Raw genomic sequence first — 17,455 nt, forward strand, 5'->3', positions numbered from 1 at the left:
ATGCGATTACAGTCATTATACAACTGTCTAACAATACATGTTGATCATAGGAAGGGACCAACTGATGGAAAACCTGACCCATATCAATGTTAGGCTTCAGGCACAATATAAAAGCTTACTCTGCATTGGGTGAAGAAATCGTTTTTATACAAGTAATTGATAAAACCTGTTGCTCAAATTTTTGCCATCCTGAGTCATGATTGTTTACATGGACAGCTAAGTACTGGATAAATATATCAGAAATTGATAAATAAATCTTTTGATGGAAGATTCTGTACCAAAATAGAAGCTAAAATACAGGTTAACCCCAAGATATGGGAGGATCCCAAGGCAAAAAGGTAAGTTAATGGAGGTTACCAGAAGCATATGTTATATATTGATTAATTTTACTGTTTTATAATATATTGTATTAGTTAGACCAATGGTATAATTTTATTGTTTCTATTTAGTTATTGATGTAAGTACATAATTATAAGTACATGGTTAGAATTATTTTTTCACTTTTTATTTTCTATTATTTTATTCTGATACTATAAAAAAGAGCAGTTCATTATACTTAGATAAAGCTTGGGAGAATCGATCATTTTAAGGCTACTGTTTACATGAGTTTTATATTCTGTAAGTATCTGCTGCTTTTATACTGTTATTCATCAGTGCTTCTTCTGTACAGCTTCACCTGAACCACTTCAGTTTAAAATCATATAAACTTTCTATGCGAAACCTTAGGGCAATGTGCAGAAGAAATCTTTATATAAAGTAGGGGTTACTGAAACCCAGCTGTGCAAAATTACCAATGCCAGATAAACTCCTGCTCATGATTATTAATCCACATTTCTGGATTTCTCATTCAGTAACATATCCAATATACAACTGTTCTCTTTTGCATTGCAGATAAAAAGAAAATATAGGTTTACTGTTATGTAAAAGACCTGCAACCATGAACAGAGATAAATAGAAACATCCCATAATCCAACATCACACTTATGCCATGTTATGCACCTTGACCAAGTTATAATAATTTAACTATATAAAGGCAGAATATATTTACAACATGAATAAATATAATAAAATTGTGTATTTTAATGTCTAATTTATTGGTAAAATTTGAGTCATACTTCAAAATATTTAGCAACTTTTTTGTACGTCAAATTATTTTCAACATATATTTAGTTAAAATAATACCTAAAGACCATTTAAACCCCTTCGTTGATTCAACAGAAACAACCTGAATTTATATTCACTTCTGGAGAAAAGAAAGTGAAAGATCATTGAGGCACAGGGCAATTAGGTCTAAAGGCCCGATCAAGGAGGGATTTTGAGTGGATTTATAAGATCAGAGGCTCTCTGTCAAGAATGTCAATTTCATGCATTGACTTTTGGAACTTTAGATGGAATCAAACTCAGAGATCTAACAAGAAAGTCCTTTTTTTGGTTACTTTTAAAAGCCTAAAATAAAATGTTTCAAGGGCTTAAATGTGTTTTCAGTAGAGAAGGCTCCCCAGAACAATTGTCTATAATTTGCAATGTCGGCTTTTGAACATTCTTACTTGGTGTAAAGACAAATCATGTGGCATAATTGATTGAAAAATACTTGGATTATTTTCTCCTTATTGGGCATCTATTTTTGTTCATGATTCCAGGTCATTTACATTAAAGCAAACCATTTTTAAAAAAAATCAAAAGCATAAACGGGAACAGTGGATTAGTGAATCTATCACTGAACAATGAATTCAGAGACCTGGATTAATGTAGGCAGGAATTGATTTCCCATCACCATAGCTGAGAAATTCCAATTCAATTAATGATAAAACTAAATGAAAAGCTCATACAATAATCTATTAGATTGTCATAAAAAACATCTGGATTTCCAATGCTCTTTAGGGAAGTAAATCTAAAATTGGGCCTGTATGTTACTCCAGAACCACCACAAAGTGATTGACTAAACTACTCACTAAAATGGTTTACAAGCAAACAGTTGCATCAAATTACTACAATGTGAAAAAAAATCAGAAAAATCCTAGATTCAGATTAGTTTATTGTCATATACACCAGGGTGCAATGAAATTCCTTGCTTGCATGAAGCTCACAGAGTAAACATGGTAATAATAAATACAACAATAAATCCGATGGGTGCAAAACAGCAGAATGGTGCAAAGATTGTAGTGCAAACTGAAGTAGTGCAAAAAGAAACACAAAAGTTACAGTATCAGAATAACTGAGAGAGGTAGAGTTATGAGAACAAGAATGTGGCAACACAACCAGGAACGGGGTGCGAAAGAGCTGATTGGTTCAGAAGTCTGATATCAGTGGGGAAGAAGCTGTTCTTAAATTTGGGTGTCTGGGTTTTCAAGCTCCTCTATCTTCTTCCAGAAGGTAGAAGAGAGAAAAGGGAGTGGCCATGGTAGCAGGCATCCCTGACAATACTGTTAGACTTTCTGAAGCAATGCACTGAGAAGATGGACTGGATGGAAAGAAGTAATGAGCCTGTGATGGACTGGGCAGTGTTTGCCACTCTCTGCAACTTCCATTGGTCCCAAGCAGAGCCGTTGCCATACCAGGCTGAGATGCAACCTGTCAGGATACTTCCTGTAGTTCATCTGTAGAAGTTTGAGAGAATCCTTGTGGACATGCCGAATATTCTCAGATGCCAAAGAAAGTAAATACGCTGATGTGCTTTTTTGATCACCACATCAGTGTGAAGGGACCAGGTGAGGTTGCTGGTGATATGGATGCCAAGGAACCTGAAGCTGTTGACCATCTCTATAGTAGCCTATTGACGAGGACAGGGTTGTGTTCACACCCTACCCCCCACTTCCTTAAGTCAACAACCAACTCTTTCGTCTTGCTGAGGTTAAGGACTAGGTTGGTGTTCTGATACTGTGAGACTAGGTTCACAATCTCTTTCCTGTACTCTATCTCATTATTGTTGCTGATCCAGCCTGTAAATGGAAAGAATTCACACGGAATCCAGGGTTTACCTTCAGAACAAACTTCCTCTTTATTACAAGCTGACCTCAACAGTGGAGTCACTCGTCCTGGAACGAATGCTCCCCAATCCAAAGTTTTCATTATTCTTATACTATTTCTTATCTACCTTTATCCCCACTATCTCTACCCCACATGCACTGTGTATATATAGAGTGAGGTAATACTTTTGCATTGTCAAGTGTACATGCCTGTGTGCTACATGAGCCTTCAAACTTGAATGCTTTGTTTGTTACATGAGCTGTGTGCAGTTCCGCTTTTACCTTATATGTACAATGGCAAGCTTCTGTCCTGGAGTTTATGGGATTGTTGTTAGGCTGGTAACCAGGTATGAGTTTACTATAGTTTACTTTAGCCTGCAGTTTGTGGTTCGGGCTGGTTTGGACCTGTTCCAGACTTTCACTGCCTGTCACCAACCATGTAGAGTCCCCCTTTAGCTCTCTGCTACATGATTATCCCCCTGTTCTCTACTGCTGCGCTGCAGAGCCAAGAATTCACTATTCCCTACGACACAGCTGATAACATTGGTATCATTGCCAAACTTAAAGATCGAGATGGTGAAGTACCCGGTCACACAGTGATGGGTAAACAAGGAGTAAGTAGAGCAGGGGACTGAGCAGACAACACTGAGGAACACCAGTGTTGAGGGTCAGGATAGATGAAATATTATGAGGCCTAATGAGGTCTGCCGGTCAGGAAGTCTAGAAGCCAGTTGCGTAGGGGGGCCCCAAGGCCAAGGTCCAGGAGTTTAGAGAGAAGCCTATTTGGCATAATCATGTTGAAGGCTGAGCTGTAATCAATGAATAGCATCATGATGTATTCCTGGCGAGGTGATCTAGAGCTGAATGTATTGCCATACAGACCACCTGCATTGATTAAGGCATCTTACACAATAAAGGCAGACAAGTGCTTAGTTTGCACTGCCTTCCCTCTGAGGCACCTACAATCACAGAAGTTAGTAACTGTCGATTGGATTCATTCATGTGCTGTGTAAAACAGCTGAGCACATCGAACACAGATACAAACCATGGTATTCGACAGCACCTTATCTGTAATATCAAGGACCTGTACTTCAGAACACAGTATATCACTTTCTAAGCTGTTCCGGTACATTGATGTTCAGTTTTATTTTTGACAGGACTACTCAGTTACAGACCTCATTACAGCCATGATTGCAGTGTGGGCCAAAGAACAGAATTCCAGTGAGGAGAGTGTGACTGGCCTTGACATCAAAGCAGCATTTGACCGAGAGTGTCATTGAAGAGCCCTGGTAAAAAGTCAGAGTTATCAAGGGGAAAAGACTTCAGTGGCTGGCATCATATGTAGCACCAAGAAAGCTGGTTGTGGTTGTTGAGGCCAGTCATCCCAACCCCAGCACCTTCACTGCAGAGGTTCCTAGGCCAAATCACCTTCAGCTGTTTCATCAATGACTTTCCCTCAATTAAAAGGCCAGAAGTGGGGATGTTTGCTGATAATTTCACAATGTTCAATTCCATTCACAACTCCTCAGCAGGTAAAGAAGTCCATGTCTGCATGCCACAAGACCTAGACAACATTCAGGTATGGGCTGATAGGTGGCAGATTACATTTGCACCAGTAAAACCCAGGGAATGTCCATTTCCAATAGAGAATCCAACTACCTACCCTTGATGTTCAATGGTTTTACCCTTGCTGAGGCCCCCACCATCAACATCCTAGATAATGACCAGAAATGAACCAGGGATATAATTATTGAGGTCACAAGAGCAGGTCACACTCACTTCCTGATGTCCCAAAGCAAATATACAAGGATTAAGTCGGGGCATGATCGACTTGTAACTGTGACGAGTCTGAGTCACTAAAGACTGAAGCTGGTCTTTAAATGGTCTTTATTCATCACAAACAGGCCTTCTGGAGGATCTACTTCTCCTCTCCCGACACTCAACAGTATAGTGATGTTTTATACCTTTTAAATACAAAAGTAGGAAAAATAAATGGGGAGGTCCACATTACAGTAGAGGAGGTGCTGGATGTCTTAAAAGGTATGAGGGTAGACAAATCTTCAGGGCCTGATCAGGTTTATCCAAGAACACTGTGGGAGGCTAGAGAACAAATTGGTATTGGTTTATTATTGTCACTTGTACCGAGGTACAGTGAAAAACTTGTCTTGCATACCGATCGTACAGGTCAATTCATTGCACAGTGCAGCTACATTGGGTTACATTGGGTGCAGTTACATTGGGTTAGTACAGAAGCCCTGGCTGAGATATATGCATCAGCATTAGCCACGGGGTGAGGTGCCAGTAAAATGGACAGCAGTGAATGTTATGCCTTTATTTAAGAAGGGTGGCAAAGAAAAACCTGGGAACTATAGGCCAGTAAGTCTAACATCTGTGGTAGGTAAGTTACTGGAGAGGATTCTGAGGGATAAAATATACGTATATCTGGAAAGACAGGAGTTGATTAGGGGTAGTCAGCAAGGTTTTGTGCATGGGAGATCACGCCTTGCATACTTGATTGAATTTTTTGATGGGGTGACCAAGAAAGTTGGTGAGGGCAGGGTGGTAGACAGTTTATGTGGACCTTAATAAGGCCTTTGATAAGGTTCCACATGATAGGCTGCTGGAAGGTTAGATCACATGGAATCCAGGGAGAACTGACTAATTGGATACACAATTGGCTTGATGGTAGAAAGAAGAGGGTGTTGGTAGAAGGTTGTTTCTCGGACTGGAGGCCCGTGACTAGTGATGTGCCTCAGGGGTTGGTGCTGGGCCCATTGTTGTTTGTCATCTATATCAACGACAATACAAGGCATGGTTAGCAAGTTTGCAGTTGACATTAAAATAGGTGGCATAGTGGACAATGAAGAAGGTTATCAAAAATTACAGGGTGATCTTAATCAGCTGAGTAAGTGGGCCAAGGAATGGCAAATGGAATTTAATTTGGATAAGTATGAGGTGTTGGATTTTGGAAAGTCAAATCCAAGTAGGATTTACACAGTGAACGGCAGGGCCCTGGGGAGTGTTGTAGAACAGAGGGTCCTTGGAGTACAAGTACATGGTTCACTGAAAATGGAGTCACAGATAGACAGGGTGGTGAAGAAGGCTTTCAGCACACTGGCCTTCATAAGTCAAGAGTATTGAGTATAAAAGTTGGGAGGTCATAGTGTGGTTGTATAGGACACTGGTGGGACTGCACTTGGAGTATTGTGTTCAGTTTTTGTCGCCCTGCTACAGGAAAGATGTTATTAAACTGGAAAGAGTGCAGAAAAGATTTTCAAGGATGCTGCCAGGACTTGAGGGACTGAGTTATAGGGAGAGGTTGGACAGGCTAGGACTTCCTTACAGTGTATGAGACTGAGTGGTGATCTTATAGAGGTGTATAAAACCATGAGGAGCATTGATAAGGTGAATGCACTCAGTCCTTTTCCCAGAGTTGGGGTATCAAGAACTGGAGGGTATAGGTTTAAGGTAAGAGGGAAACGTGAGCAGCAACTTTTTTACACAAAGGGTGGTATCCATGTGGAATGAACTGCCAGAGGAAGTGGTTGAGGCAGGTACAATAACAACTTCTAAAAGACAGTTGAACAGGTATGTGGATTGGAAAGGTTTAGAAGGTTATGGGCCAAATGCCGGCAAATGGGACTAGTGTGGCGACTCACCGTCTAGTCGGGCGAACCGGCTCGGCAGTCGGGTCGCGCGGCGTCGGAGCGACGAGGCCCAAGATGGCGGCGGGCCTCGTCTTTCCGAGCGACGGGGAGAACCCGCGCGCGGGAAAGTCCTGATGACGTAGGACTTACGTCATTGCCGTTTTTTTTGGGTGGGAGTTTTTCTCCCTTAAAGGGCCCGCACAAGGCGGGAAAATAAACCAGTTCTGTTTGGCAATCCTCCGAATAGAGTCTTGTTTTATTCCACGGTAGCAACCGCTACACTAGCTTATATAGGACATCTTGGTTGGCATGGACCAGTTGCGCCGAAGGGCCTGCTTCCATGCCCTATGACTCTATGACTTTCTATGACAAAGACAACAATAACTGATTAACTACAGTTTCAATGGTTATAATGACCTACTTTAACATTTCGAGTGCAGACAAGTAACTTTGCAGAATTACAATGAGAGCACACCCAACTGGCAGAACCCCTTTGAAGGTTCTGGTTTGAGAGGTTCACCCAAGATATACTGCATTTGTTACAGTGTTGAGGGATGGCTCCCTGGATTGACACACAACCAGAGTATTAAGTGACAAAACAGACATGTCCTGAACTGTGTATTAAGTAGCAAGGATAAGCCATTAACAATGTGTTAATGCAGGAGATGGCTACTTAATGCCTTCCCTGATCTCATCATGGGGGTTTCAATGAGGGCTGATTAACATGAACATTCATTTACTGTCTACCCCTGCGTAGTTACCGTAATACAGAATCAGAATGTCCCACACCCAATGACTGGTTTTGATGGCCTGTAAGTATCAGTGGAAGTTAAAATGTGAACAGGTTTTATTTTGAAGACTGATTCTTGTTTAATTAACTACCGGTTCCCCCATTCCATAACTCTGAAAGGATATCCCAAATAATCCCAAACACTCCACCTTCCCCTTCCCCCCTACCCCACCTTGACTTCCTGAACAGAAGTCTGTCCCAGGGAGGTCAAAATCTAACAGGGGGTTTGAATTAAACAGGGCAGCAAAAGGCCCTTCACTAAGGATCCCCTTCCCAATTACTAGACTATCTTGTCCCTGTGTGGACCTATATCTACATTATCCATCATTCCCAACTGATGGAATATTCTCTACTTGCGTGGATCAGTATTAGAAGACACAGAGCTTAGTCCACCAGAGAACAAATTTTGCACTAGACTAATCCATCATCAGATTAATCTTCAAAATTCTAGATGTTATACTTTGCTATAAAGTGAAAAAAAACTGTTCATGGTTCTTCTTTGACTTAATGATATCTATCATATTTTAAATCTGAGTTTAACTCTAGCTCAGAAATTTGATACAGAAGTCTTTTCTATGCTAAGGTTTAAGCAACTTCAATTTAGTTCACAGTTAGCTAACCTACAAAATTTAATCTCCTAACAGGTTTGAAAATTGAACATGAATAAAAATAACTTATTATTTTAACAGGTACAGAAATGTTGAAAACCAAGCAGATCAGGCAAGGTCTGAGAGAAAAAACTCTTACCCCATCTATTCGCGCAGTCATCTCCACCAATCATTACTCTGCTACTCCCCATTCATATCACCTATGCTATTCACTAATATCCTCTGGACCCACCTTTTGCTTCTTTACATTTTAGCTCCATGGTCTTTCACAGAATAACATAACACAGAAGGACCCTGTACGTGGCCTGTCATGTCACTGGTGTAACATTGTCAAATTAATCTGAATGCCATGTACTTTCCCCATTATCATTTTTTGCCTACTTGTCCATAGCGAGGAATTTTCAATTTGTAAGTCAGAATCTTCATCTCACTAGGTTGTGTCCATACATTTTGTTAAAGTACAAGGTTGTTGGCTATTAACTTACTCTGGAACACCTGATAGGATTGTGTCGCAAACAATTCAACCACAGCACGCTGAATGCTACCTCAATGGCAAAATTGCATTAATAAATAATGTCTTAAATAACAGCTACAGTTATAATTATTTCAGCAAAACTGGTTACTAATTTGTAATATTTTAGCCATATCTATTTATTCATTTGAACATTATTTGGTAACCATTGATGGTTTATATGGTCCAATGCACAGGGAAAGTAAGCTTAAGTTGGTATGTTTGGCACATGGTTAGTTTACCTGGGTATAAACCTGTTATGAGAATCTGATGAAATCTGGACAGATAAATATTATAACTTGTCTTTATCAGTGTATTTCCAACTGTGTCTTGCTTCTATAATTATAACCACAGATATTATTTAAACCATTGTTTACTAAAATGAATTTGCCATAAAGGTAGCATTCATCATTCCAGTACTTCTGACATTTTTGAATTCCAGCATTTAAAGTTTTTCAGTTTTTTAATTTTACCTGAATAATAATTATCCATTTGTTTAAGCACGGATCTAAAGATGAATACCCATATAGAAACTATTTCCAACCTTACTACTCCTACGCACTTATCTAGGCATCTCCTATCAGCAGTTTATCACTCCTTAGCACTCCACAGTTGTGGTTTGGGTTGGGAAAGGAATCAGCAGAATGAAATGATCAGGACAAGGCTGCATCATCAGATTATTTCACAATGGATCTGAGTTGAAAGCTTTTTACCATCTTTCCAGTATCTTATTCCTCATCTATTCTGAAAACTTTTGGGTGAAGCTTTTATATATATGTTATGTTTTATTTTACAAATTTCAAACAAACTTCAATCGGAGAGCAAATGTAGAAAAAATTAAGCAATCTCAGCTGATCAGACAATATCTGTGGAGAAACAGAGTCTGTTGTAGATATATGGAAGGCTATAGAAGAGAAGAATTCCATTTCGCCTATCCTATCTTTGCCAGCTTTTTGAATGAGCTATCCTTTTACTCCTCTGCCCATTCCCAGTTTGGAAAATATGCCACAACTATTCAAACAATTTTCGTCCCATCCCATCATGTTAATTTATAAGTTACCTTAAATCTATTTCTTCTGGTTACCAACATTTCTATCGATGGAAACAATTTCTCCTTATTTACTCTGTTAAAACCATTCAAATATGAAACACTTCCTCAGGAACTAGAGTCTGAAAGTAAACCCATCTTAATTTCATAATTCCTGCCTGATCTGCTGAATTTTTAATGTCTTTTTATATTTTTGTTTTCAGGTTTTTGGCTTCTGCTTCTTGTAATGCTGTGTCAGTTAGAGGGGCTTTAATTTAACTAGTTCTGAATTTTGCATGAACAACTCTGATCATCATTGGGTGAAACTAAAAAGCTGTGAGTTAAATATTGACTGCTGTATAAACTGTTCTCTTTTTTTCCAGTCTTGAAGCCTGAATGCAAAGATAAATTATTTCTCCGATCAATACTAACCAATGTTTTGTTCTACTTAAACTATCCATTGCATCATGCAGAAAACCTCTCAAGAGTACAAGATTCCCGATATAATTTATATAACAAATGAAAAATTGTAACAATAAAGTGGTTGTAAATTCAGAAATCCTCTCATTCTGGAAGTAATTTTACTGTACGCTCCAATTACATTGATTAGATAGGAATTTGCTTTAAGATGATCATATTAATCTCAAGAAACATCTGCTGTGTTTTATTTTAAACTTGTTCAAGCTAAGAGAATCTGTCCAATTAATTAGTACACTTCTTAAAAGGCTGACAAGTACAAAATGTAATCAATTTAGAATTCTCTTGAGGTATCATCATGATTGATGTGGTTTTCAGGCAGGGGATAATGCTGTTACCATTGCAGCTTGTGGTTTGTACTTCCACTCTTGTGTAAATGTAAAGAGATTCCTTGTGTGCATTAGAGCAAAACAAGAGGATAACCTCGAAAAATGTGAAACTGATTCTAGGAGAGAATTTCACACAACTTGGCTTCAAATGTAAAACAAGTGCACCCATGTGTGAAGTCATATTTTAAAATTTCTAATTTGGGTAATCAGGAAATTTTTTAAAAGCTGCTTAGCCACCATACATAGAAATATAGAAATTTCTAGACCAAAAAAAAGCATGGTTCATCTGGTTCTTCTACCATTGAGTTAGTCATATGATTCAAAGCTAATACAGTTGAAGACTAACCATGAGAATTAATGTCCGTCAATTCATTTATAACGGATCCAATCATGAGGCAAGGAAATCTTACAGTGTGAACCATAGGCTCAAGTCACCTGCTCCTCCCAAACACGTTATTCTTACCACACTCCAAATTGCTCACACACTCTATATCTAAATATTATTTTCTGAAAGAAGACTGTCCATATTTGAATACATCAATTCTCTCTGCTACCTTCATCTTCCAAGGGAGCCTAGTCCATTGGTTTACCATTTGCTCATTAAGATAATGATCCCAACCAATGGGAATTGGGGAAGGAGAAAGGAGTTGATCTTAATGAATTGTAGAGCAGTTTCAAAGCTTCCTGCTCCTATTTCTTATGTTCCTATGATAAGTTTAAATAAGAAAATATGATCGGCTTGCTGAATTTAAAGGGAAGAGCTCATCTGAAACTATTTTTTCCATTTCTCATTTGGTTCCTGTCCAGAGCACAAGGGTTGGGGAAGGAAAGGAAGAGGCAGGTATCTGAGTTACCTCTTGAGAGCATATTAGGCACCCAATTGCAAACTCTTACCAGTTAAACCAGGACTAAAAAACATATTGGATGGCACAGTAGCGTAGTGGTTAGCGTAATGCTATTACAGCGCCAGCGATCGGGGTTCAATTCCCGCTGCTGCCTGTAAGGAGATTGTGCATTCTCCCCGTGACTGTGTGGGTTTCCTCCAGGTGCTCCAGTTTCCTCCTACATCCCAAAGATATTACAGGTTGAGAGGATAACATGGGTGTAATTGGGCAGCGCAGACTCATTGGGCCAGAAGGGCCTGTTACCGTGCCATATAAATAACGTGGTAAAGTTTAAAACATAAAAGCAAGGATGGACTGCCAGGCTTTATAAGGCATTGATCAGACAACATTTGGAATATTGTGAGCAATTTTAGGCCCCATATCTAAGGTAGGATGTGCTGGCCCTGGAGAGGGTCCAGAGGAGGTTCACAAGAATGATCCCAAGAATGAAAGGCTTAACCTATGAGGAGCATTTGATGTCTCTGGGCCCGTACTAGAAGGATGAGACAGGATCTCATTGAAACCTACCGGATTCTGAAAGGCCTGGATAGAATGGACATAGAGAGGATGGTTCCATTAGTATGAGAGTCTAGGATCTGAGGGCACAGCTTTAGAAAAAAGGAACATCCCTTTATAACTGAGACGAGGATTTAGATTTAGATTTAGATACCTTTATTAGTCACATGTACATCAAAACACACAGTGAAATGCATCTTTTGCGTAGAGTGTTCAGGCAGCAGCCCACAGGTGTTGCCACACTTCTGGCACCAACATAGCATGCCCACCACTTCCTAACCTGTACATCTTTGGAATGTGGGAGGAAACCAGAGCACCCAGAGGAAACCCATGCAGACATGGGGAGAACATACAAACTCCTTACAGACAGCGGCCAGCTTTGAACCTGGGTCACTGGCGCTGTAATAACGTTACGCTAACTGCTAAACTACCATGTCTGCTTTGAATCCTGAAGGAATTGCTGCAGTCAGAGGGTGGTGAACCTGTGGGATTCATTGCCACAGAGGGGTGTGGAACACATTGGGTGTATTTAAGGCAGAGATTGATAGCTTCTTAATTGGTAGGGGGGTTAAGGGTTACAGCGAGAACATGGGAGAATGGGGTGGAAAGAGAAAATCGGCATGGTTGAATGGCGGAGCAGACTCGATAGGCTGAATGGCCTAATTCTGCTCCTACATCTTATGGTCTTATGGACTACTATGTTCAAATTTTCTTGAGTTGACTTTCTCATTTTAAAGAATTTAACACTTACTCCAATTTACCCAATCCATCCCTGCAGTTAAAATTCCTTTCAAAGTTTTCTGCAAATTAGTTTATCCCTTCAAGCATAGGCTGTGTCTTCAGGTTCTGCTGCACTGAACAAGGTGAAATAGCTTGTCATGGTCTGCACTATCTAATCTCTTTAGAATTTCAAGCACAATAATTTCTTTTCAAGTGAGAACATGTCCAATTAGCAAATTCTGCACTCTTGTCGATCCCAACTGAGTTTACAACTCCTTAATCTGCTAAATTGCAGAAATTGTCCCCTTCTATTCCTGTCTCAGTGACTGCATTTACACCAAACTCAGTCCCTCTGCTGCTTAAAGATGGTACCTGCAGACCTGAATATTCTAAAGAGATATTAAGCCATTTGCAGAAGCTTTTACCTGTTGACCCAGATAAAAGCATGCTTCATTTAAGTTACAATTTGTCTCTAATAATTTGTTTTGGCACTGGAAATGTTAATTATCCTACAAATAGAAACAAGCTAGATAACTAGCAAAGCAATGGGAATTTAATCCTGAAGTGTTTAATCAGAAAATCTGAAATAAACAATTTTAAATTAAGTGGACTAATTCAGATATGATTTTCTGTTTGTTTCAAGTAAATGTATAAAATATAGATTTTATATAGAAGGATATGTAGAAGAGTTCCATTACATTTCTGCTGTCAGAAACCACTGATTGATAGTTCTCTGGATTTGATCTTGCTCCCTTTATATACTGTAAATCCCATTAGCTTTTCACTAATTCTCCAGTAGCATTCCTTTTATTAAATTGTTAATAGATAATTAACAATTGATTGTCAGCAAATCAATTCCAGCTATTAGATCTATTAAACATCTTGCAATCAAGTACATGTTCTGTCCAATGTCAGTTGTTGCAGTTTTTGGCTGTGTTTGTCTATCAACATTTAAGTTCCAAACTAATTATATAAAAACTCACATGTAGAAATTGGATTGCATAGTGCTGGCTCGCCTAATGAACTTGCAGTCACTGAACCACAACTGCTACTTGACCCTCCCTTTCTACCAATACCCTCTTACGACCAACAACTCCCTTCCCCATCACTCTTTCTAATTCTCTTCTGTGACTACTGAAATCTACCTTATGACTACCATCCAGCCCAATCCTTTACTGAACCCTGGTCCTAACCTCTCCACCAACTGATGGGGTTGACCCACCCCTGGCCCCACCACTTCTGATACCCAACAATCCATGTCCAAAACCTTCTGTTCATTTTGCACCATGGCTTCTTCCTCTCCTGGACCTTAGATATGAACTTGGTCCAAATATAATTTCCTTCATACATTCTGCAGTTATGATGTATGTAAAGACAGTGTATGGCATGCCTGCTTTTATTAGTTGAGGCATTGAGTTCAAGAGTCTGGAAGTTATGTTGCAGCTTAGGCCACATCTGGAGGACTGCATTCGGTTCTGGTCACCACATTATAGGAAGGATGTGGAGGCTTTGGAGAGGCTGCAGAAAAGGTTTACCAGGATGCTGCGTAGATTAGAGGGCATATTCTATAAGGAGACGTTGTTTTCTCTGGAGCGGCAGAGGCTGAGGAGAGACGTGATAGAAGTTTATAAGATTATGAGGGACATAAATAGAGAGCCGGTATCTTTTCCCCAGGGTCGAAATGTCTAACAATAGAAGGCATGCATTTAAGGAGAGGGGGGAATAGTTTATTTTACACAGAGAGTGGTGGGGGCCTGGAATGCACTGCCAGGGGTAGTGGTGGAGGCAGATATAGAACATAGAACATTACAGCATTGTACAGGCCCTTCGGCCCACAATGTTGTGCCAGCCTTTTAACCTACTCTAAGATCAATGTAACCATTCCCTCCCACATACCCCTGCATTTTCCGATCATTCATGTCCCTATCTAAGAGTCTCTTAAATGTCCCTAATGTATCTGCCTCTACCAGCACCCCTGACAGCACGTTCCATGTACCCACCACTCTGTGTAAAAAACTAACCTCTGATATCCCCCAAACTTTCCTCCAATCACCTTTAAATTATGCCCCTTTGTGTTAGCCACTTCTACTCTGGAAAAAAGTCTCTGGCTGGCCACTCGATCCATGCCTTTTTATCATCTTGAGCAGCTCTATCAGGTCACCTCTCATCGTCCTTCGCTCCAAAGTGAAAAGCCCTAGCTCGCTCAACCTATCCTCATAAGACATGCTCCATGCTCTCCTATCCAGCCAGCATCCTGGTAAATCTCCACTACACCATTCCTCTGCTTCCACATCCTTCCTATAGTGAGGCTACCAGAATTGAACAGAATATTCTAAAGTGTGGTCTAACCAGGGTTTTATAGAGCTGCAACATTACCTCGCAGCTCTTGAACTCAATACCTCGACTAATAAAGGTCAACATGCCATACGCCTTCTTAACAACCCTATCAACTTATGCAGCAACTTTGAGGGATCTATGGAGTTGGACCCCACACTGTTCCTCCACACTGCTAAGAATCCTGCCATTAACCCTGTATTCTGCCTTCAAATTCAACCTTCCAAAGTGAACCACTCCACACTTTTCCGGGTTGAACTCCATCTGCCACTTCTCAGCCCAGCTTTGCATCCTATCAATGTCCCGTTGTAACCCTTGACAACCTTCTACACTATCCACAACACCACCAACCATCGTGTCATCTGCAAACTTACTAACCCACTCTTCCACATCCTCATCCAAGTCATTTATAAAAATCACAAAGGACAGGGGACCCAGAACAGATCCCTGAAGAACACCACTGGTCACCGACCTCCAGGAAGAATACGCTCCATCTACCACCACCCTTTGCTTTCTATGGGTGAGCCAATTCTGAATCCACACAGCCATGTTTCCCTGGATCCCATGCTTCCTGACTTTCTGAATGAGCTTTCCATGAGGAACCTTATCAAATGCCTTACTAAAATCGATATACGCCACATCCACTGCTCTACCCTCATCAATGTGTTTTGTCACATCCTCAAAGAATTCAATCAGGCTCATGAGGCATGACCTGCCCCTCACAAAGCCATGCTGACTATCCCTAATCAGACGATGCTTCTCCAAATGCTCATAAATCATGTCCCTAAGAATCTTTTCCAATAATTTGCCCACCACTGAAGTAAGACTCACTGGTCTATAATTCCCAGGGTTATCCCTACTCCCTTTCCAAAGGAATAACATTTGCCACCCTCCAATCAACCGGTCCTACTCCGACAGCCAGTGAGGATGCAAAGATCTTCGCCAAGGGCTCAGAAATGTCTTCCCTTGCTTCCAGTAGTATCCTGGGATATATCCCGTTCGGCCCCAGTGACTTATCTATCTGAATGTTTTTCAATAGTTCCAGCACATCCTTCTTCTTATCATCAACATGCTCTCGCTTATCAGCCTGTTTTATGCTGTCCTCACAAATGTCAAGATCTCTCTCCCAGGTGAATACCGAAGTAAAGTATTCATTAAAGACCTCCCTTACATCCTCTGACTCCAGGCACATGTTTCCTCTTCTATCCCTAATCGGTCCTACCTTCACTCTAGTCATCCTCCTGTTCTTCACATATGTGTAGAAAGCCTTGGTGTTTTCCTTAATCCTACTCGCCAAGGCCTTCTCATGCCCCCTACTAGCTCTCCTAATTCCATTCTTTAAGCTCCTTCCTGGCTACCTCGTAACTCTCTAGAGCCCTGTCTGACCCTTGCTTCCTAAACCTTAAGTAAGCTTCTTTCTACCTCTTCACTAGATATTCCACATCTCTTGTCAACCATGGTTCCTTCACTCTACCATCCTTTTCCTGCCTCAATGGGACAAACCTTTCCAGAACTCCATGCAAGTACTCTCTAAACAACTTCCACATTTCCAATGTGCATTTCTCTGAGTACATCTGCTCCCAATTTACACTCCCAATTTCCTGCCTAATAGCACCATAATTCCCCCTCCCCCAGTTAAATACTTTCCCATACTGTCTGCTCCTATCCCTCTCCAAGGCAAGGGTAAAGGTCAGGGAGTTGTGGTCACTGTCTACGAAATGCTCACCCACCGAGAGATCTGACACCTGACCAGGCTCATTGACTAGTACCAGATCCAGAATGGCCTCTCCTCCAGTCGACCTGTCTACATATTGTGTCAGGAATTCTTCCTGGATGTACCTAACAAATTCTGCCCCATCCAAACCTTTTGTACTAAGGAGGTGCCAATCAATATTAGGGAAGTTGAAATCACCCATGACAACAACCCTGTTATTTTTGCACCTCTCCAAAATCTGCCTCCTGATCTGTTCCTCAGTGTCTCTGTTGTTGCTGTGGGGGGGGGGGGGGGGGGGGGAGGGTGGGTCTATAGAATACTCCCAATAGAGTGATTGCTCCCTTCCTGTTTCTGACCTCCACCCACATCAACTCAGTGGACGATCCCTCCAGAATGTCTTCCCTTTCTACAGCTGTGACACTGTCCCTGATTAACAAAGCCACTTCCCTACCTCTTTTTCCTCTGCCCCTGTCCCTTTTGAAACATCCAAACCCTGGAACCTCCAGCAGCCATTCCTGCCCTTGTGACAGCCAAGTCTCTGTAATGGCCACAACATTGTAGTTCTATGTACTAACCCATGCTCTAAGTTCATCACCCTTGTTCCTGATACTTCTTGCATTAAAATAGACACACTTCAACCCATCCAACTGGCAGCAATTTTGCCCTATCAACTGCTTATCTTTCTTCACAGTCTCTCTACATGCTGCATCAACCTGTACACCAACTGCCCCATCCCCTGACCTATCACTTGGGTTCCCATCCCCCTGCCAAACTAGTTTAAACTCTCCTCACAGCTCTAGCAAACCTGCCCGCAAGGATACTTGTCCTCCTCCAGTTCAGGTGTAACCTGTCCCTTTTGTACAGGTCGTACCTTCCCCAGAAGAGATCCCAATGATCCACAAATCTGAAACCCTGGCCCCTGCACCAATTTC

At 40.9% G+C, this 17,455-nt stretch overlaps 1 protein-coding gene across 1 annotated transcript in view; it reads left to right on the top strand.

The window, feature by feature from the left end:
• Positions 1 to 3,433: 3,433 nt before the first annotated feature.
• LOC127581038 (protein FAM107B-like) overlaps positions 3,434 to 17,455 on the top strand; it is a 35,833-nt gene continuing 21,811 nt past the window's right edge. Inside the window, exon 1 of the mRNA XM_052035095.1 lies at positions 3,434 to 3,580. Coding sequence (XP_051891055.1) covers positions 3,434 to 3,580 — 147 coding nt within the window. The remainder of the gene's footprint in view (positions 3,581 to 17,455) is intronic.

The sequence above is a fragment of the Pristis pectinata genome, chromosome 20, assembly GCF_009764475.1.
Source record: "Pristis pectinata isolate sPriPec2 chromosome 20, sPriPec2.1.pri, whole genome shotgun sequence".
Lineage (NCBI taxonomy): Eukaryota > Metazoa > Chordata > Chondrichthyes > Rhinopristiformes > Pristidae > Pristis > Pristis pectinata.